This window comes from Lupinus angustifolius, chromosome LG03 (genome assembly GCF_001865875.1).
Source record: "Lupinus angustifolius cultivar Tanjil chromosome LG03, LupAngTanjil_v1.0, whole genome shotgun sequence".
Classification (NCBI taxonomy): domain Eukaryota; kingdom Viridiplantae; phylum Streptophyta; class Magnoliopsida; order Fabales; family Fabaceae; genus Lupinus; species Lupinus angustifolius.
The window spans coordinates 2,970,175-2,991,004 of record NC_032011.1 but is presented as its reverse complement, the minus strand read 5'-3'; the positions used below and the strand labels follow the sequence as shown (position 1 = coordinate 2,991,004).

The following is a 20,830-nucleotide window of genomic DNA, read 5'->3' as shown; positions in this document are numbered from 1 at the left end:
CTCGGTCAGTAATGTTGCATCAGGTGCACACGGGCAAGGTGCATTAGCTGGATCTGTCTCGGTCAGAAGAGGCCATGGTGCATCAGACTAATCACAACCACACTAATCTGAGTCAGATTCATCATCACGATGAATCTCATGGTTACAAAGTTACTTGGGCCAATTATGGAATCACACATCATCAGAATTTGAAGACTTGTGATGTATTCATTAATGATTATTTAAAAGGCCAACGATTTCTTGTAATACAAGCTATCACTCTTAGCTTTGTGTTAGGATCATTAATTATGTTTTGATTAATAGTTAGATGTTAGTTTTATTTTGTTATTTCCAGGGGTATATATATTAACCCTTGCATTGTATTTCATAATTTCAATTTTTAATCAAAAAAGGTTCATTTGAGTATTCTTTCCATATTTATTTCTATTTGTCATCTTTCTGATCAAGAAGAGTTTGATCTTCATCAACGGGGTTTGCCTTTTCAAGATGGTATCAAAGCATCAACTGATGCTCTGCTGCGCTTCCATCCATTCTTGGTATCTCTATTTCTCTTCTCCATTATATCATTCTCTTATTTTCCTTTCAATCACCTAAGGCAAATATGGTTGCCACCCTCAATCCTATCAATGATCCCTGTAGTCCATACTATATGAGTACTAACGAAAATCCTGGAGCCATCTTAGTGTCACCTCCTCTAATAGGAGGAAATTACCACAGCTGGTCTAAAGCTATGATGATGGCTTTGAAAACAAAAAACAAACTCCAATTTATAGATGGTACCCTTCCAAAACCTCATATAAGCGACCTAACTTATTCAATATGGGATAGATGCAACACACTAGTTCTTTCATGGATCAACCAATCAATTGACAAGTCTATCTTGCAAAGTGTGGTATGGCTGGATACATCTCCTGAAGTATGAGAAGATTTAAAAGAGAGGTATTATTAGAGTGATGTTTTTTGCATATGTAATCTTCAGGAAGAATTATACAATGCTAGACAAGGAAATAAATCAATAGATGCATATTATACCTGCTTGAAAGGTTTATGGCAAGAGTTAGATAATTTCAGACCTCTACCCTCATGTCATTCACAATGTGATTCTGAACTTTATAAACTTGTTAGATCTTATAGAGAAAATGATTATGTGATCAAAATTTTGAAAGGTTTAAATGAGCAATATGGAGCTGTAAGATCCCAAATTATGCTTATGGATCCTTTACCTTCCATAAACAAAGCCTTTTCACTCCTTATCCAACAAGAAATGTAGTTCACTTTAACAAACCCCCTTGATGATGTAAAGGTTCTAGCTAATACCTCCAATGATACCTCTAACAGAATTAGATCAGGTAGAGGTAAGGGTTCTGGATTCAATGACAACTCGAGTACAGGAAGAGGATATGGCTTCAATAGTGGCAGAGGTAGAGGTGGATCAAAAATGTGTCCCTTCTGCAATAAAACATGACACACAATTGATACATGTTATAAGAAACATGGATTTCCCCTCATTACAAGAAGTCTAACAATGTTAACAACCTCACAAGTTCTAATGAAGAAGATGATCAAGAAGGTGGAGAAGGGACAGGAATCTTCACTGCAGATCAACACAAAGTTTTATTAGCTATGATCAAGGAACCTGCAAAACATTAGGTGAACCAATTGACAAAACATAGCACTGGTATGAATTCTTCAAACCAAGGTAACTCAAGATCCTTAGCTCATTCTGTTAAAACCAAAGATTGGATTCTTGATACATGAGCAACATATCATGTTTGCTTCTGTTTATCAGAATTTCAGCCAGTTAGAAAAATTGACCCCATCAAAATCAGATTGCCCAACAGAAGTGAGATTGTAAGCACTATTGCAGGAACTGTGATATTTACTAAAGACTTATGCTTAAGCAATGTGCTATACATACCCAATTTCACCTTCAATCTCATTTATGTCTCAAAATTAACTTCAGCCCTTAGTTGCACGCTGATTTTCACCACCTCAAAATGTGTGATGCAGGATGAGTCCACATTGAAGATGATTGGTGAAGCTGAAGCAAAAAGAGGATTATACATCATTAATGCTCAAAATTTATATTTCATTTTGAATGAATTTGTCAATAACATAGAGAAAATTAGGGACAACTCTGTTAGCAATAATTTGTGGCACATAAGACTTGGTTATCCTTCGATTTCCAAGCTTGCTACCTTGAATAAAATGTTCTCTTTCATCCAAAATAAAGAAAAAGCTATACCATGTGATATATGCCATTATGCAAAACAAAAGAAACTAAGCTTCCAAGACAACATGACCAAATCTGCCTATAATTTTGATCTCATTCACATAGACATATGTGGACCTATATCTATTCCCTCTATATTAGGCCACAAGTATTTTCTTACCATAGTGGATGACAAATCCATGCATACATGGCTATTCTTTATGAAAGCCAAATCAAAGACAAGTTCTCTTGTAGAGTCTTTTGTCAATATGATAGAGACTCAATTTGATGCCAAGATCAAAGCCATAAGGTCTAATAATGGGCCTGAGTTTAAGATGAATGCATTCTATAGTTCCAAAGGCATTATTCACCAAACTAGTTGTGTTGAAACCCCTAAAAAAATGGAGTTGTTGAGAGAAAACATCACCACATACTTGGTGTTACTAGGGCTCTCATGTATTAATCTTGTTTACCTAAGTGTTTTTGGAATTTTGGAGCTGCTCATGCTGTATATCTTATCAATAGGCATCCCTCTCAATTCCTAGATAATAAGTCCCTTATGAGGTCTTGTATAATCATGAACCCAACCTTTTAAGCATTAAAGTTTTTGGATGCCTTTGTTTTGCTTCTACTTTAACTCATAACAAGAAGAAGTTGGATCCAAGAGCAAGGAAATGTGTTTTTCTTGGCTTCAAACATGGAATCAAAGGGTATATAATGTTTGATTGCATGAACAAAGAAACTTTTTTGTCCATAAATGTCAGCTTTTATGAAAATGTCTTTCCCTTAAAAAATGAGAAATATCAATATAAACAAGGTATGAACATTTCTCTTCCTACATCCTCTTACAATAACAAGGATGTTTTTCTTAATCATGACTATGTAAATATGTCTCGACATCCCAATGAGTCTTTAGTAATTGAGAACAGTAATAACTCTGATGTGAATCATATAAATGATAATGAGTCTAACTTGAATAACATGGATGAGAGTCTTGACTTTAACAATAACAACAATCAAGGCCTAAGAAGGTCTTCTAGACAAAAGAATGCCCCAACTACTTAAGAGATTACCACTATTCTTTAAGCCTTAGCACATTGTGTATGGATGATAAAGATGTTAAGTTTCCTTTATCTAAAGTCCTATCTTATGACAAGCTTTCATCCTCTCACAAGAAATTCATCCTGACCATCAGCTCTAACACTGAACCTGAGAGTTATAGTGAGGCTGTTAGGAATCAACATTGGATTGATGCTATTAACACTGAATTAAGTGCTCAAGAGAAAAATAATACTTGGGTTTTAACCAAGCTGCCTAAAGATAAAAGAGCAATAGGATGTAAGTGGGTCTTCAAGACCAAATATCATGATGATGATATCATAGAAAGATACAAGGCAAGGCTTGTAGCAAAATGGTACAACCAAACAACATAAATAGACTACTTTGACACATTTAGTCATGTGGTCAAAATAACAACTATCAGAACCATAATTGCCCTTACTTCTATAAAAGGTTGACATATTCATCAATTAGATGTTAACACTGCCTTTTTACATGGTGATCTTGTTGAGAAGGTCTACATGAAGCCTCCTCTAGGTCTCAAAATACCTGATGAATCCCTAGTTTGAAAATTAGAGAAATCTCTTTTTGGCTTGAAGCAAGCCCGTACGCAATGGAATGCCAAACTCACTATTGTGTTAATTCAACATGGCTTTGTCCAATCAAGAGCTGACTACTCCCTTTTTACAAAGATTAATACCAAAGGATATACTGTTATAATTGTTTTCTCATTGCAATCAATTCAAGAAGAGGAAGAAGAAGACTGAATACAACAACAAGAACAAGATCAACAACAACAACAAAATCAACAAGATCATCATCAACAACAACAACAAGATCAAAAACAACAAAATCAACAAACAAGATCCAAGTGATTGAGAAAATCCAATCACATTATGATCGAGATTCCGATCCATTACATTGTCATGATATCAAATCAAATTAGCAAGCTAGAGTCATTGTCATTTACCCTCCATCTTGAGGGGGCTATTGGAGAACAAAACTACCCTGACACATTTTACACATTTTACACATTTAACACATGTTGAATTGTTTTTCAACATGTGTTTATTAATTTGTTAGCTAGTTAGTTTACAGTATAAATAAGACTTTTCTTGTCTTGAGAAAAAATGAGAAAAAATCATAATATTCATTTTATGCTTCCGCATTATTTTCGTAATACTCTTATTTATTTTGACATTGTACTTGAAGTTACATGCAAGTTCTTGTTTGACATGAATAACTAAAGTTTTGGATTTATAAAGACCAACTAAACAAGTGTAAAGAATGATCACATTGTTCTTTTGTAACATATGCCAAATCTGAAAAATGTAATAAGAAAGATATACTTGGGCTAGCTAGATCTTGATCAAAGATAACATTAAAGCAAAGAGGAAACATAAAAGAGATCTTAGAAACATCCAAATAGAAAAGGAACACTAGAAGTGGGAAAAGTAAGCTCATAGAAGATATATTGGGATTATTACTGAGTAATAATTACGTAGAAAGTTGTTATAAAGCAAAAGTTTACTGTTGCAAGGAGAAATTTGAGAAGAAGGCAAGGAAGAAAAAGTAAAAGAAAAAATTGGAAACAAAAGAAAAGATGCTGAACCAATTGAATGAATAGTTTTGTAGCTTGACTTTACCAAGAGAGTTTCCATTTTACTAATAACTTATTTCAAGAGTTCTTGTAGCTCGGTTTTATTATGTTTAGAATTAAGGGAAATTTTCCTAAAATCCATGAAATTTATGCTTTTTAATATTAGTTATTATGAAATATTTTTTTCATTAAATTACTAACAGTGAAAAAAATCTAACCCATACATTTTGTTTTAATCTCAAATGTCATATCATTATTATTTTAGTTTTTACATACAAATATTATTGCTTTGTCCCTTCTAAGTTTTAATTTTGAAATTTACAGATTATTTTCTTTTTAATAAATTTGTATAACGATGATATACTTTAGTTATCAATTCATCACTAACATGTATTGTTGGGTTGTTCGTATTATGAACTTCTAATGTTGATCTATTATTAATTTAATATTTATGCTCAAAAATATGCTCAACATAGATGTTAAATACTGGTTTTTTAATACATGTAAGGAGATAATTTGTTGTCCTATTATAAGTTTGTCAAAGGTATTTGATAACTTTACATTTCCAAGAATACAACTGATTAATTGATTTTGTTCTTTTCTGTTGTACTATTCAATGCTATAATGTTTTAATTGTTGTTGTTTTCTTTCTATTGAACATTATTTGTGATACATTAAACTGATTCATTCTCATTGTTCAGTGTCAATGTTTAACGTTTAACCATTATAATGATATTTTATCTTCAGTGTTTTTTGTTGACATAGTTGCATAATTGCTTCAATCGAAGTCAAATCAAATACAACCGAATCATTCAAAATTTTACCCATATATTACTGTTCAAGCTTCCAAATATTTCAGTACAAGTAAACAACTAGTGTAAGCAGGTTAATATTTATATGAAAGATTTTGTTGTACTATTAAGGATATCCTTATGGGTAAATAATTAATCTTTTTCGGTGATTGTGGTTGTCCTTTCCAACAAGTGTCGCTTCAAAAAATTGAACATTTGACTTTAGGATGGTTAACAACCTAGGAATTAGTACGGGTATGTAACACAATTCATCATTTTTGCATTAATTTTAGGATAACTTCTTTTCAGACTTGTATACATTAATTTCCATTCCATTAACTGTACTCCACCCCAATTTGAAGGGGAAAGGATTGTTTGGGTTTGATTTAAGAATGAAATGTTTCCATTCCAATATCAAAGAAACTCTCCAATATATAATAGAACAATATTTTACCCTTTCCCCTTCAATTTTCCCTTTTGCCATCCACCCATCAAAACTTGAAGTAAGATTTAGACTCCTAACATTATATTTAAAAGTACTCCACTTCTACCACAACTGATACAAGCATATATATATATATATATATATATATACACATTGATATAAGAAGCGTACATATCTTATGAGAAGTTGTTCGGCCTAAGCATATGACTTACTAGAAACTATACATATAATAACTATCTCCTCAAAGTTTTACCTTCTTACAAAATCATATTCTATATCTTAACAAACTTCCATGTTGAAATTTTAAACATAGACAGTATATCGCCAGCATATGGATATAAAATTAATCAAAGCACAACTGTGTAAAGACATATTATTCAATAATAGCTATAAAAGTAGCCAGAATAGTCTTGAAGTATTAAATTTCTATGTTCACTAAATCATATATATCAACTTAACTTCTGCTTCTAAAAAGTCTACACTTTGCCTGTAATACTGGTTGGCTAATTCAGATAAAATTAATTTAGTTATCTCAGTTCTAAATATCTCTTACTCTCCATATAATTTGGCTAATTGCCTTCTTGTGTTCCAAAATATTGTTTTCACAAAAGATAGAAAAAAAGCCATCAATTAAAATATTAAGGAAAGCAAGGTGTCATGGAGGATTTGTATAATAATAATAAACTTGGAACTACATACACACAAGAAGATATTAGTAGTGATAGGGAAAGGCTTGTATCAAACGTTATGCCAGAATCTACAAATCTGTAAAAGAAAAAGAAAGAGAAAAAAACTCAAAGATAAGGAAATTTAGTCCCTTTATTATTTGGCCTACTTATATGCAAAGATGATTGTGGTGAGTGAAAACACTCTTTCAGAACCCACAAGAAAAGAAGGGTTAGAGGAAAAAAATGTCACCAGTAGGATTACCACCTGGTTTTAGGTTTCATCCAACTGATGAAGAGCTTGTGAATTATTACCTCAAGAGGAAGATCAATGGCCTAGAAATTGAACTTGATATCATTCCTGAGGTTGATCTCTACAAATGTGAACCATGGGAATTGGCAGGTTTCATTCTTTTTCTTCTTCCCTATAACTAACTCTTCCACTTGGCATGAACACATTCACAATAATTTTTGTCTTTCACACAATCACATTCAAACAGAATAATTTCCTTTTTTCAATATCATGGAGAAATTGGGCATGCTATTAATCTACTAATGTAGTAATGAATTAAGGGTCGCAGTGAGATAGGAAATCTTCACTTTCACTGGTGCAAGTTATCCTAAAACATGCTTAAAGTCCTTTATATATCAAAATAGCTATATATCTTTGGTTGATCATCAATGTACTTTTCAATATAGACGATCCTTACATTTTGATATGAACTGGAGATCACGACTTACTAATTCAAATCATGAAAATAACATCTTTGGTTTCAATGATAAGGTTGTATACATCAATCGTTTCTAGACCATACCAAGTGGTACTCTAGGAGCATCTTGAATCGGGATAATGTTTTTTGTTTGTAATTATTGTGGTTCAGTTTGCTATTCTCACACATTTCCCAATCATAACCAGTGATTATTTGATTCATGCATCATATACAATGTACATTTTGCATATTTAGTTATTCAATTGGCTAATATTGGTGGCACATTTTACTTTTTTGGCTTAGAGAAATCATTCTTACCAAGTAGAGACCCAGAGTGGTACTTCTTTGGACCTAGGGACAGGAAATACCCCAATGGGTTCAGAACAAATAGAGCAACTAGAGCTGGGTATTGGAAATCAACAGGGAAAGATAGGAAAGTTTCATACCAAAACAGACCTATTGGTATGAAGAAGACATTGGTGTACTATAGAGGTAGAGCTCCTCAAGGTATGAGAACTGATTGGGTTATGCATGAGTATCGCCTCGATGATAAAGATTGTGAAGATACCTCTGGATTACAGGTATACAAATATCAAATGAATAATGCCAAATATGTTATCCCAAATCTTTTCTTATACGTTGCCTCGCGCTAATGAAAACATGTTATGTCAACTAAAAGTTTAAACTTTCAAATTTCAATATTAATGTTGTTTTTTCTTCAATGTCATTGGCACGAGATAATACATGAGATAAGATTTAAGAACATATATTTGTTTGAATAATGTAATGTACATGTTCAAAAAGAAGCTATTACTACAGTTCATTATGGCAACAATTTTAGCAACAATAAAAACTTACCTGTCTAGTGTTTTCTAGTAATCTGGTTAGAAAAAGGTGTTAATATATGCTTTTTGAGATAAATAGTCAATCATACAATAACCAATATATTGTGGTTTTCATAAGTTTTCTACTTATATAGTTACAGGTTGTATATATAGTTACTCTATCATATCAATCATAGCTCCTTTGATAATGTTAAAGAATATCAATAATTAACAATTTCAAATTCTTTTGGACTCTATGTAAAGGATTAATTGGAGATAATTAAGATATGTTTCATGTTTAAGCCTTGAAGAAGGGTATGTGGTGAAAGACATGAACATGATGACTTATAAGAGCATCTAAAAGCTTTACAAGTCACATCTGAGAAAAATGAATGTTTTAAGTATCTTTAAAACTATGCTTTGGTGCCCACTTGACCCTTTATCTACTTTCAGAAGAACCCTCTTTTGCTTGTGTTGTATGCACACTTGTCATAATATACTTGACCTGAAAGCATGCATGTGAAGTTCGATGCTTAAGGCAGTGAAAAAGCATTTTTCCTTCAATATTTTCGGCTCCTCCTTTACACCAAAGACAAGAAGAAAAAATAAAAGATGAAAAATGATATGTTTGATTTGCCAAAACCTTTTTCTGTTTTTATTAATCATTGCAAAAATCGTTACTTTATTTTATTCTATTTCAATTTTTTAATGAGTTATAGTTTTCTGTGTGCATAACTTTATAAACAAAACGAAAATAAGGTGACATTTTACGGTAAAGAAAAGTGAAAATAGAAAAATGAGAAAATGTCCAAGTTTCAATTGCACTGCATCCAGTCACACATATGGAACAATGAGAATAACTTATATTGTATGTTGTTAAGTAAGCCTTAGATATCAACCTTATTATTTCCAAATAGTTTAAATATATGTTTGACTACTCCTTTCATTATCGCTTCATTAGTTTTAAGAACAAACCTTATAATCAATGTCCAGTTTTTTAATGTTGTCATGAGCCAAAAAAATATTTTTTTCTTGGTTAATTTAGAATGTAGAAGAACGTGAAAACTGCATGGCCTGCATGGAAAGATTGTACATTTATAGTACTTCTATTCTTCTCTCTCTGTCATGTTACTTTATGTTTGTTTATTATAGGTACTCTATAAACGTATGAATGACATATTCCTTGCTTGTGTTACTCTAATTTCTCTAAATGACAAAGTTCTATTGCACCTTGCTTTTTCCTTTTTATTAATGTAATGAGACAAAAGTCCTGTCCTCCTTAGGATCCATATCCCTTCTTAGTTTACAAATCTTTAGTTATTTGTCTTTCAATTCTCATATTGTTATCTCTGTTCATTCTTTATGTACCTCATCCTGAATTATTAGATTCTAATCCATGAGCTTCTCCATCACTTTTTTTGTGTCGGTCACTTTTCACTTTATTCCCAAACTCAAAAATAGATAATAGATACTATACTATACCCCATTTTTTTTAACAAATAAATTTAAAAGGATAGGGATGGGAAAAGTTGATTAAATAATGATTAGCTTCATGATTGAGCTTAGAGCATTGGATTTAACAATGAAATCAACAAATATAATAATACATTCTACCCATTTAGTAACCTAAGTTTGTCTTCTATTTTCCACTAATTAATAGTTTGACACATGCATAAAACATTTAGCATTCTTTAAATCTTTATTTCATAGACTTGTTTAGACTTAGATATTGACCTTTATGCTTTTAAAATATTGTGCACAACTATTCAGGCCACAATTTTTTACTACAACATATCAAATGTAATTAAGGTACAAGTATTGGATATACAATAATCCCACACAATATTCTCCTGTCTTACTTTTTCTAAGTTGAATTATTTTGTTTAACACAAAAATGTAAAGAGCACTCATAAAAGACTAAACCAAGTTCCATTAATTAGCACCATTTAACAAGCTTTATTACCTTGCAGGATACATATGCATTGTGCCGTGTGTTCAAGAAAAATGGAATTTGCACTGATATTGAAGAACAAGGTCAATGTAGTATGTCATCACTAATTGAGAGCTCTCAAACCATAATTAATGAGTGTGAGACCATGTCTCCAGACATATTAGGAGCATCATATTCATGCTTAGAAGAGGAAGACAAAGATGATTCATGGATGCAGTTCATTACAGAAGATGCATGGTATTCTTCTAATGCAGCAATGGTTGGTGGTGGTGAAGAAGTTTCACATGTTACATTTACAAACTAATGTTTTGGAGAACTCTAATGTGGCAGGGAAGATTGGTGGTGAATAACTTAAGGGCTGCATTTATATACATATTTCAAGATATAATAAGATATAATATACACACCATAACTGTTATTAAGATATATACTTTTAACTTGTTTTTTTATGATTATTATTATGCCTTAATGTTGGTGAGGATATTGGTTTTGTTTGGTTTGGTGGGCTTGTTAGGGTTACAGGCATTGTTTTTTGTGGCATTTTGTACTAACCTCTATGGAGGTGACATGGGTGTAACTTGTGGAATTAATAAAGAAAAATCACAAGTGTTACAATCTCATTTTGTTTTTCCTCTAGGGAAAGGATAATAAATAAAAATCATAACTTATGTGTTATACTAACCCTTGAATTGGGTGTGGTAGTTAATTAAAGTTGTTCCAAAATATAATAATTTTAGGACTAAAACTTCTAGTCTTACAAATAAAAATTTGTCTAGGGCATGGTTCACTTTTGCTGTGATTGACATTCAAAATTGTTACTTGTGAACTAATATATTTACCCAATTTGAAATAGTAAGTGTATTTTTTCAGAACATGTTAAGCTTGTTTAACAAACCTAGATAAACATAGCTAGACACAGAAAATTACTTAATTAAATAATTGTACTTCAATTTTAAAACTTACTAGTTGCTAAATGCCATGAATTGTATGGGCCAGAGTAACACAGAGATGTGTTTAGCTCACATTGAGAGACAGGATAACATAATGGTAAAGCATAACATTTTGTTGGATTGATGCATAACAGAAACATAATAACATGAAATGTACTAATATAAACAATGGTTATAGTGATGGTTGTCTCAGCAACAATAATGATAGTATTGAACATATTATCTAATCTATAATCTTATGTTGTTCCAGAAAATATATGCTTTGGATTAGTTATTGCCATGCTGGGTCACGATGCAGGACTAGCTGACCAAGGATCACTGACCGAGAGTCATGCACCAGATGCATCAGACTTATGCACCAGATCACGCACAGATGCACTAGACTTATGCGCCAGATCACGCACCAGCTGCACCAAATTTTCTGCATCAGACTTGTGCACCAGATCATGCACCATACTTTGCACCAGATGCGTGCACCAAATGCACCAGATTTCCTGCATCATCCTTGGCTGTGACCAAGCCTTATGCACCAGTTTGTGCATAGGCTTTGGCGAATTTTGAACCAAAATTGCTTCTCATGGGACTTTATTAGGCCATTGTTTACCAACTTGGCCAAGGGTAGTTTAGGGAATTATATTATCCAGCAGAGTTATTTTACACACATGTTTATCATTATGTTTTACTTTTTGACATGTGCCTTATTAATGGGTTTTGAGTAATTAGAAAATTTGTTATGTTAGTTGATCATTCTCCTTATTCACTATATAAGGAGAAGTCTTGTATATTCATATTATCAATTAATAAGAAGGTATTCATTCACATTTATCCATTATTTCCTTTAACATGGTTTGTTTTAGATAGCAATGGTGCTAGTAATGGTAATAGTAAATATGATGGTGAGGGAGAGAAATAAATGACGAAGTTTGAAATGATTGATTTGTCATTTAAATGTCATGGTCAAAGTTTTGCCCGTGATTTAATGGGTAGAAAAAAATTATCTTTTACTTATTTTTTACCAAAAAGAGAGATATTAGTAATATCAAAAAAAAAATATGACATTCTTTTAAGTAGCAAAAAGAAAGAGGAACTATTTTAATTCAAATAAATAAAACTATAGTCCGTGGTAGAGAGGTGAAACAACACATGTCAATCCTTCTACAAATGTATTGGATTAGGATCATTTCCGGTGGAATGTGAGACTCGCATTTATTTGTTGATTTAAAAAAATTTAAATAAAAATAATTCAAAATTTGCATCGTTAAAATTTTTTAAATGCCATATGTTATCATCTCTTCTTACAAGATACAAATTCAAATACACCATCAAACACATCAATTTATAAGGATTGGTTTTGTTCACATTACAATAATTTGAAATTAATAAGATGGTAAGAAAGGTGGTATTCACCTATAATAGGTTTTTTTTTTCTTCAAGGATTAGCACATTTGTTTAAGTTGATAATAAGTTTGTTTTTTTCTTTCAAAATTTTAGTTTAAAACATGTACATTCACCGTGATGAATTAATCTTCTTTGAAGTGTGTGATTATCTCTTTAAACAAATATTATTCCAAAAATTGAATATTATAAATCTAGTAAGTCTTAACTAATACATTATTGATATATACAAATCTGAATGAGAATTCACATGTCACTTATAAAATTCAAAGAATCAAACCAAAATCAAAGCAGTGTGTGAAAATAAAAATAAAAATATTCTAAACAAACCCAGTAAAGCAGAACATTCGGTTTAGACCACAAAACCCGAAATTATTTTTGTTCTCTGTTTTGTTGCGCGCAGAGGAAAATGGCTGTTATTGCTAACGTTGTTGGTGTTAATGTTGTTCTATCTGCTCTACCCATAACAAATGATTTCACTTTCAACCATAATAACATCCAAAGTCATAGACTTTATCTGAATTGTTCCAAACCCAGCCAAATAATAAGCTCATTCCCTTTCTCCTTATCATTACCACTCACAAAAAAAGGTAGTTGCTTTCTGTTGCCATGTCTCCCTTCTGATTCTGAATCCTTGAACTCATCTTCCATTACAAGAAAAGTTTATGCTGTTCCTTCACTTAAGCTCTTTGTTAGTGGTTAGTTACTTTTACTCTTCTCCTCTTATTGCTCTTTTCAAATTCAAATGAATTTGGCTACTATTCAAATGATTTTGGGTTTTTTTTAAAGTTCATTTTTTTGGGTCACCCCAATTGGGTTCTAACCTTCTATTGATGAATATCAACAATTTTGCTTATTGTTACAAGTGTGAAGTTTATATGTGTATATATGTATATGTGATGTACCTATGTTATATGATTTTGATTTCTATTAGGGTAAAGACTAATTTGATTATTCTGAAAATTGTCTTTACATGGATTTTCTGTAGTGGCTGAAATGGTGTTACCATGTTTAGATAGTAACTATGATTAGGAGGAAATGCAGAGTCAAGAGTGAATTATAGCCTTCATTTGATGTACCCCAAGTGAAAACTGAAAGGCTGGTTTTTGGTTGATATTACTCTAAAATTGATTTCACTCATGTTTCAATCATAGAGAAAGAGAAATTGACATTGTAAAATGGATTTGGGAGGTATGAGTGCAAGTAAACAAAAGGATTTAGACCAAAATCATAGAAGCTAGAATTGTTGCACAGAAAAAGTTAATAGAAGACTAGAAGGTTGACACTCACCTGAGTATTGTTTTTGTAAAGGCCTACGAATCTATCAAACAGACCCCATAAATTTAATGCTGGTTGGTTTACAATTTGATATTACTCCATTGCATTCAAAATGGCTTATTTCATCTGGCACAATTTTTTTATAAATATGTTGGGTTGTTGCATTGCATATGATGTCATTACTTCACATGTTATGAACTTCAACTTTGGCTTAAGTATCTGCTGTGATCACTCTTGATTCTATGACCATCATTCATCTTTGCAACAGATTGTACTCACTGTACCTCTAATTCTTCGAGATATGATTGCTCATAGCCTCATATGCGCATTTTTGTTCATATATGTTTTTACCTTTTTCTTCCAGGGCTATCTTTTCGTACCACTGAAGAGAGCTTGCGAAATGCATTCGAGAATTTTGGTCAACTTGTAGAAGGTAGGAATCCTCCGTGTCTATTACACTATACTTACGGTTAACGCTTATTATATGTGATTCATTTGCCAGTTCTTGTTCATTTTCGCAACAATTTTGATTTCTAAAGTATTCGCTTAACTCTATGAGCAGTGAATCTGGTTATGGATAAAATTGCAAATAGACCAAGAGGCTTTGCCTTTCTTCGTTATGCTACTGAAGATGAATCTCATAAGGCTATTGAGGGAATGCATGGAAAGGTATGTTTTTTCCTTTTTTCTTTCTCTATATTTCTAAAAGCTCAAGTTACATTAATGATGATTTGTCATGCAAGAGAGTAATTCATAGAACTAGTATTTTTGTGGCATAAGCTTTTTTGGTACTCCTAAGGGTATCCCCTCACCTTTTTGGGTAAAGAACTAATCATTTTCGGGGCTCGTGGCTGTCTCTCCCAACAAGTGTCACTAGAAATCAAACTCTCGACCTCGGGGATCCTTCTGGTTAACTTACTTGTTTGTAATTACAAAATTAACATGCTTAAATATGGTAAGCAACTCATCATGATCACTACTTCTAGATATATATATATATATAAGGAACTGTAATAACTTCTGTAGCACTCTGCTATTTCAATTATGAAGACTTTGAGAAGGTAAAATTTAAGGCATTCAAATTTATCTACCTATTGATTGGTGCCAAAAGATCACCAAGAAGACATTTTAATCTACTTGCGAACTAATTGAAAGGGATTAGTCTCAAACAGGATTAATCTATCTTGATATCTCGAACGGGATAAGTCTCGTACCATAAGAATATAGAGATATATACCCATGCAAGGGGAAAAAATCAGTAGAAGACAATTTTTTTCCATCTTTGAACTTGATCTGTGTATATTATGCACCATCTGATTGAGGATCTTTGTTTACTGCAATATCTTGATTTTCCAAGACTTGAAATCTGTTAGCTGTTTTCTATATTTTAATATTTGCTATGTTTAAATTAGTTTTAAGTTGTGTTAGAGTTGGATACTAACAATAAAGGAACCACTTTTGCAGTTCTTGGATGGTAGAGTCATATTTGTGGAAGTAGCCAAACCAAGATCAGAGCTACGGCAAGAAAAAACTAGACCAAAATTCTAGATAATAATGAAAATCAGAAGAAGGATACATTGCCCATCTTTTCATATTTGTATGCTATATGATTCAGAATCACATGATATCTTTACACTAACTGTGTGCATTGTATTTGACACTATATGCAAGATCCTTGCTTAATGAATGATGAAACTTTTATTCTTGGCTCTATTCCTTCTCTTTGGATTTCTCATTCAGACTTCAGTGATGAAACTCAGTTAAGAAGTGAAACATGACTGCTATTTCATCAGTCTGCTGTCAGCAAAGTAATGCATATATTTCTTAGGCTTTGATATCAGAATCTGGATCCTCTCCAGTACCGGAAGAGATGATGACACGTGGCACTTAAGAAATTTAAATGATTCAGATTTTAAATTAATTTTGATTAAAATATATTTTTAAAACAATACATGAATCTGGGTCTTATATTCCAGTACTGGACTGTCTAACACCGGAGAGGATCCCAACTCTCAATATCATACCATATGCAACTGATGTGAAGAAATTCTTTATCTGAAATCAGAATCTTGGTTGTTAGCTTGTCATCCGTTCAAAGTGCTAAAGAATTGGTCATGATTGTATAGAGAATATAAATTATATAGAGAAGTTACTAAGAGATTTGATATCTTAATTATTTAACTAGAGGTAGTAACATTTTTTCCATTGAATTCTTAACTGGAAACATAATTTGTAGAAGTCACTGAACCAAAGTTTCACTCTTATAAACACTCCAAAACATAATCAGAAAGACAATAAATTCAATAACCAAGAAAACTTGTTACATTGTCAAAAAAATAATATTTGAGTACAGAAGAAAATCCAGATATACAAGTTGATAAACAAGCTCACAGCACATGACACTGAGAGAATTATTACACTGGCATATCATCTGAGCTATAGAGCTGTTAAAGACTGAGAACAAATGGTTTATGTATGAGATGCTGATGTGTTTGTCCATGCTTCTTTAATGTATATCCATTACTTATGCACTCATCTGACTACAGAAACATGCAGACACCAAAAATAATAATACAGATGATGCAGCTGCAGATTTTCTTGCTGGTGGACCAAATTCTACCACCCCTGCTTGAATTATTGGAAAGTTTTTTCATGAGGAAAAATAAAAGAACAAAGTCCAAATGGATAATGGAAAAAGGAATTAGAAATCAGGTGCTTGTCAATTAGATCTGGATCGGAGACTTATGCACTGGGCCGTCGTTTAATGCTATGAGCACACACGAGGTCGTTGCCCTTCCCTCTCTTCCAAAGAGGCAATTAAAGAATTTGCATCTCTTTCAGCTAAGCATCTTTTGTATGGTACAAAACCCCTTTGGGATACTTTTCCTTCCTTGTGATGAGATTTTTTATATTGAGAATCAACAGCATCTGAGTTCTTGCCTTGATTCTCCATACCACTAACTGATTCAGCATTAGAACCAGTGCAAGAACTTCCTTCCTCTCCTCCTGTTGTTGCTTTCAAAGAGGGACAAAGAGGCACGGAACTCGTGATTTGAGTACATGGCAAAGAATCATCAAGTGCAGATTCACCAGAACATAGATCCTCCTTTGGGGCTTCAATGCATTCTACTTTACCTCCATCAGGAGTTGTATGACAATTACTATTACACAATCCCAGTGATAATTGTATATCTACTTGCTCCAATGACCATGCTTGGCCAAGTTTTTGATACTCAACATTATCCACTTCATCAGACTTAGTAGTAATTGGCTTATTACTTTCCTCATCTACATTCAGTGACTTCTGGTTGCTTACCATAGAAACAGTTCTTCCAAAAAGTTTAATACAAGTAACATGTGGCATTTTCGCAGCTTCTTCATTGAAGCATTCAGTTTCCTTGGAGCTCAACTCAGATTTCTGGAATACACCATGAAATTTGAAAATCAGTAAACATAACCATACAAACTAATTTAGACTAAATCATAGAATATCATGAAGCTTATCATACCACGGGCAAGAGTAGCTTTGAACTGGTGGATAGAGGAACTGAAGGTGGAGATCCTTTCTTGTCCTCCTCGGATGAATCGGATGTCATGCACTCATTGTCCTTTTCAACAGGTGACAAGCTGAGTGAGTGAATATCAGTGGTGCAAGAATTCGGTGAAACACATCTGTTGGTTTGCTCTGAAAATGATTGCCCAAATGCCTCCGAAGTAAAGGCAGATAGCATAGAGGTCGGAGTATGGGTGTCTTTCTCTGCAACTAACAGGTTTGAAGATGGAGATATTCCTGATTCACTTGGTATGGAATGTCCTTTCGAAGATCCAATTGATTTACGGGGATATGGATGAAGGGGTTTCCTCTTCGGACGAGGAGGAGGTATGTCAATTGGCTGTATTGAAGTTTCAGCACTGCTATCAGATTCCCGCACAATCTGAAACAAATTAGATGTAAAGAACAAATGTCAGAGACAAACAAATAACTAACACACACTAAAGAGAGAATGGAAGAAGTGCTCTATGTTATGATCGGTCAAATGTTTTATATTGCAAATTGTAATGTTACAAACTCTTGTCCACTGCATGCCTTTTATAGGCTAAAGCTAGTAATGAAGTAATAAGAAAGACATGAAAAGCATTTAATGGCAGTAAAAAATTTTGGCTTCATGTACCAAAATTTCCACCGTCCTAAAAATATAGGCTGTGTAATTATCTTCCTTCATCTACGCATGCATGCAAACTTACTATTTGGAGTTAATGTGTTGCCTCCTTACTTTTTATTTCTATGATGACCATAAGATACAGGAGAATAAGAGAACCCAGCCTATATATCTTCATTTTGTTAAAGGCTATTATGTTTACATGATCAAAATTTCTACTACAAATGAGTCTATAAACTAATAAGAATACAATTCGGATGTATTTAACATCCATATATTATCATAGGAATTATCTATTGAAATTTTAAAAAACAAGAAATAACCTTAGAGAAAAATTTCTGAGCATGACTTCGAATCTGAACAGCAGTTTTGGTACCTATATGCTCTGCATGAAGATAAGAATACTTCATCTGACTTGGAAAACATGAATTTTCAGAGTACTCAAATTAAATCAGGACATATAGCTTACCTTCAATTTGACGCCAGCCACGACCATACAATTTCAATGCTTCAAGGAACTTCTGATGCTCTTCCTCTGTCCACTTCTCCCTTTGCTTAGAAATGGTATACGGTTTCCTCGCCTGTTGAAAATTGATATAAGTTCCAAGAAGCAAAAGTAAAATTGGACAGAAAGGGAGCTCTTCAACGACACGGAATGTAAAGCAACCTTGGGGGTGTGGTTGTTTACAGCAGAAGTTACATCCCACGATTGAACAACATTCTCAGATTGTGTTCCACCAGTAGAATGGCTGTTACAACCTGATCGAGAATTGTTTGACCTTGAGCCTTTGATTGAGTCCTACATTCAATAGTAGTAGATGGATTGAAAACAGTCCCTCCAAGAAAAGAATGAAAGAAATAGATGCTCACTAGAATATATTTCAGTTCCTAGGGGGCATTATTTCTAAGTCACTGGACAAGTTCATATTCGATTCCTCGTATTCAACCAAAAGAGGGGAAAGGTTTCTATCAGAAGCATATTATGTGGAGCCTATGAGTGCTTGTCATCCCTTTCAAACACACATGCTAACCCATTGAATCATGCACACATAAAACAACAAAGATATCCATTTACATTCCAGTAAAGATGCCATGTCAATTTTGTCATACTATTTAATGCAACATAGAAGATCAACTGATACAGATAATGCTTGTTGCCATAACATTCTATCCTTCTCTGTTTGGTTTTATTTTACTCCAGCATTAAATTTGAGCATTGAACATTGTCTCAGGGAAGCTAAAATAAATATCAATTATCTATAGTTCTATACTATACATCACACAAATAATACATCAAATGTTACATTAAAGATAAATTATTCGACTATAATATATCTAAGAAATTTCCTAACTCCACACTCCATAGCATACAAATTTATTGGCATACATGAACCATAGGATGTTTTGATGACTGATACATAGGACTAAAAATTGTGTTATCCATTGTTTAATATGCATAGGAACTAGACATTATAATAAAAATTTGCTGGAATATCCTTTGTGCTTTGTAAAGGAAGGCTGGGAAGATAAAAGAACTAGGGTTTTTTGCTTCTTACTTTTTTTAGTTCTGTAGACATACTTCATGACCTAATTTAGTAAGCAATAAAAATTAAGAGTTTTGTGTTATTACTTGAGTTACTTTTGTAGAATTATTTTTCCACTATAATGTCCCTTACTTTTCTTTAAAAGACTCATGTTTTCTAAGGCATGTTTGCTTCTTCAAATACATAACACTAACATCAATGACCATAAGAATTAATCTCACTTCACTATTTCTAAAGACTCAACTAGTCATGAAATAAAGAAAATTACAAATTACAAAACATCAAAGGGTATTCCAAAAAATGCAAAGTTTGAAATAGTTCCCTGTAATACCTGCATCTCCATTGTAGCAAAAATCAAAGCCAGTCCTTGTAACACACTAAGCTTCACAGGGAACAACTCCAATAGCAGTCTACATAATCAAGCCACACCCAAAAACAAAAGGTAAATTTTTTTGGCATATAAAATATCATAGCATTGTTCACAATCTCTAATAGAAACAAAAAAATAATATAAATAGCTCAAGAAATTTCAAAATTAAAGAATATACTTTAATTTCCATTGCAAAAATCAGATCGATCAGATTCTCAATATTAAGACAAACTAGGAAAAAAATTGATTAGAGAAGATATATACCCAGATTTTGATGGAGGCAATAGATTCTGGGATTTTCGTTTTTTGCAGTAAAAATGTAAACTTTCCCGGAAAATTGAGATTTTCCGAGAAAATCAGAGAAACCCAGATGGGGAATTTGAAGATAAAGAAGGAATAGGTGTAATTGAAGAATGGTTTGAGCAGGAACGGGAACAAGTAAATGGAGGAATTATAAATAAATTTTGAAAAGGGAAAATAAAAATTGAAAATTACTTCTGAAAAAAAGAGAGAGTGACACGTCATCGAAAAGTAAATGTATTTCGAATAAAATTTAAAATTAAAACAATTTCCATGGAGGATTCGAGAAGTCCTTGGGGTCTTGTGGCTGAGAATGGTCTAGGCTCAGGATACGTGGCGATTGTTTGTGAATTCTGCTATTTAATTTTTTTTTTGTATAAAAAATATTGGTGAAAAATGTGTTGCTGATGATTTTATTTGTGGTGAGAATTAATTCTGAGGAGATAATTGAGAAGATTTTTACTAAAATATAAAAGATATTTGTTTTTGTTTTTTAGTATGCTTTTTTTGACCTATTGTTATTTTTGTTTATTTTTATTCACTCAATGTCAGAACAACCGTTTTCCCATATAGTGT

At 32.6% G+C, this 20,830-nt stretch overlaps 3 protein-coding genes across 5 annotated transcripts; 2 read left to right on the top strand and 1 right to left on the bottom strand.

Moving 5' to 3' along the window:
* Positions 6,974 to 10,872, top strand: LOC109343092 (NAC domain-containing protein 86-like). Its single transcript, XM_019581230.1, has 3 exons — positions 6,974 to 7,175; positions 7,786 to 8,063; positions 10,277 to 10,872. Exons 1-3 carry the CDS (start codon positions 7,019 to 7,021, stop codon positions 10,559 to 10,561), a joined length of 720 nt encoding a protein of 239 aa, XP_019436775.1. The 5' UTR covers positions 6,974 to 7,018; the 3' UTR covers positions 10,562 to 10,872.
* Positions 12,935 to 15,593, top strand: LOC109343093 (glycine-rich RNA-binding protein 3, mitochondrial). The gene is made up of 4 exons (XM_019581231.1): positions 12,935 to 13,300; positions 14,245 to 14,313; positions 14,443 to 14,549; positions 15,345 to 15,593. Exons 1-4 carry the CDS (start codon positions 13,012 to 13,014, stop codon positions 15,426 to 15,428), a joined length of 549 nt encoding a protein of 182 aa, XP_019436776.1. The 5' UTR covers positions 12,935 to 13,011; the 3' UTR covers positions 15,429 to 15,593.
* Positions 16,164 to 20,344, bottom strand: LOC109343091 (protein REVEILLE 7-like). 3 transcript variants are annotated; one of them, XM_019581229.1, is made up of 8 exons: positions 20,219 to 20,344; positions 19,916 to 19,994; positions 18,708 to 18,839; positions 18,510 to 18,621; positions 18,364 to 18,425; positions 17,390 to 17,815; positions 17,049 to 17,298; positions 16,164 to 17,015 (listed from the first exon to the last, which is right to left on the bottom strand). In XM_019581229.1, exons 2-8 carry the CDS (start codon positions 19,925 to 19,927, stop codon positions 16,648 to 16,650), a joined length of 1,362 nt encoding a protein of 453 aa, XP_019436774.1. In that variant the 5' UTR covers positions 19,928 to 19,994; positions 20,219 to 20,344; the 3' UTR covers positions 16,164 to 16,647. The 3 variants fall into 3 exon arrangements, with proteins under 3 accessions (XP_019436774.1, XP_019436773.1, XP_019436772.1); XM_019581228.1 differs by having other exon boundaries at positions 16,164 to 17,298; positions 18,510 to 18,618; positions 18,705 to 18,839; XM_019581227.1 differs by having other exon boundaries at positions 16,164 to 17,298.

Coding starts and splice junctions, on each gene's coding strand:
- LOC109343092 (XM_019581230.1), top strand. CDS start 7,019: ATGTCACCAGTAGGATTACCACCTGGTTTTAGGTTTCATCCAACTGAT. Junction 7,176..7,785: donor TGAACCATGGGAATTGGCAG/GTTTCATTCTTT, acceptor TTTTTGGCTTAG/AGAAATCATTCTTACCAAGT. Junction 8,064..10,276: donor AAGATACCTCTGGATTACAG/GTATACAAATAT, acceptor ATTACCTTGCAG/GATACATATGCATTGTGCCG.
- LOC109343093 (XM_019581231.1), top strand. CDS start 13,012: ATGGCTGTTATTGCTAACGTTGTTGGTGTTAATGTTGTTCTATCTGCT. Junction 14,314..14,442: donor TTTTGGTCAACTTGTAGAAG/GTAGGAATCCTC, acceptor CTCTATGAGCAG/TGAATCTGGTTATGGATAAA. Junction 14,550..15,344: donor TTGAGGGAATGCATGGAAAG/GTATGTTTTTTC, acceptor CCACTTTTGCAG/TTCTTGGATGGTAGAGTCAT.
- LOC109343091 (XM_019581228.1), bottom strand. Junction 18,426..18,509: donor TGGCTGGCGTCAAATTGAAG/GTAAGCTATATG, acceptor ATCTTCATGCAG/AGCATATAGGTACCAAAACT. Junction 17,816..18,363: donor CTCAGAAATTTTTCTCTAAG/GTTATTTCTTGT, acceptor AATTTGTTTCAG/ATTGTGCGGGAATCTGATAG.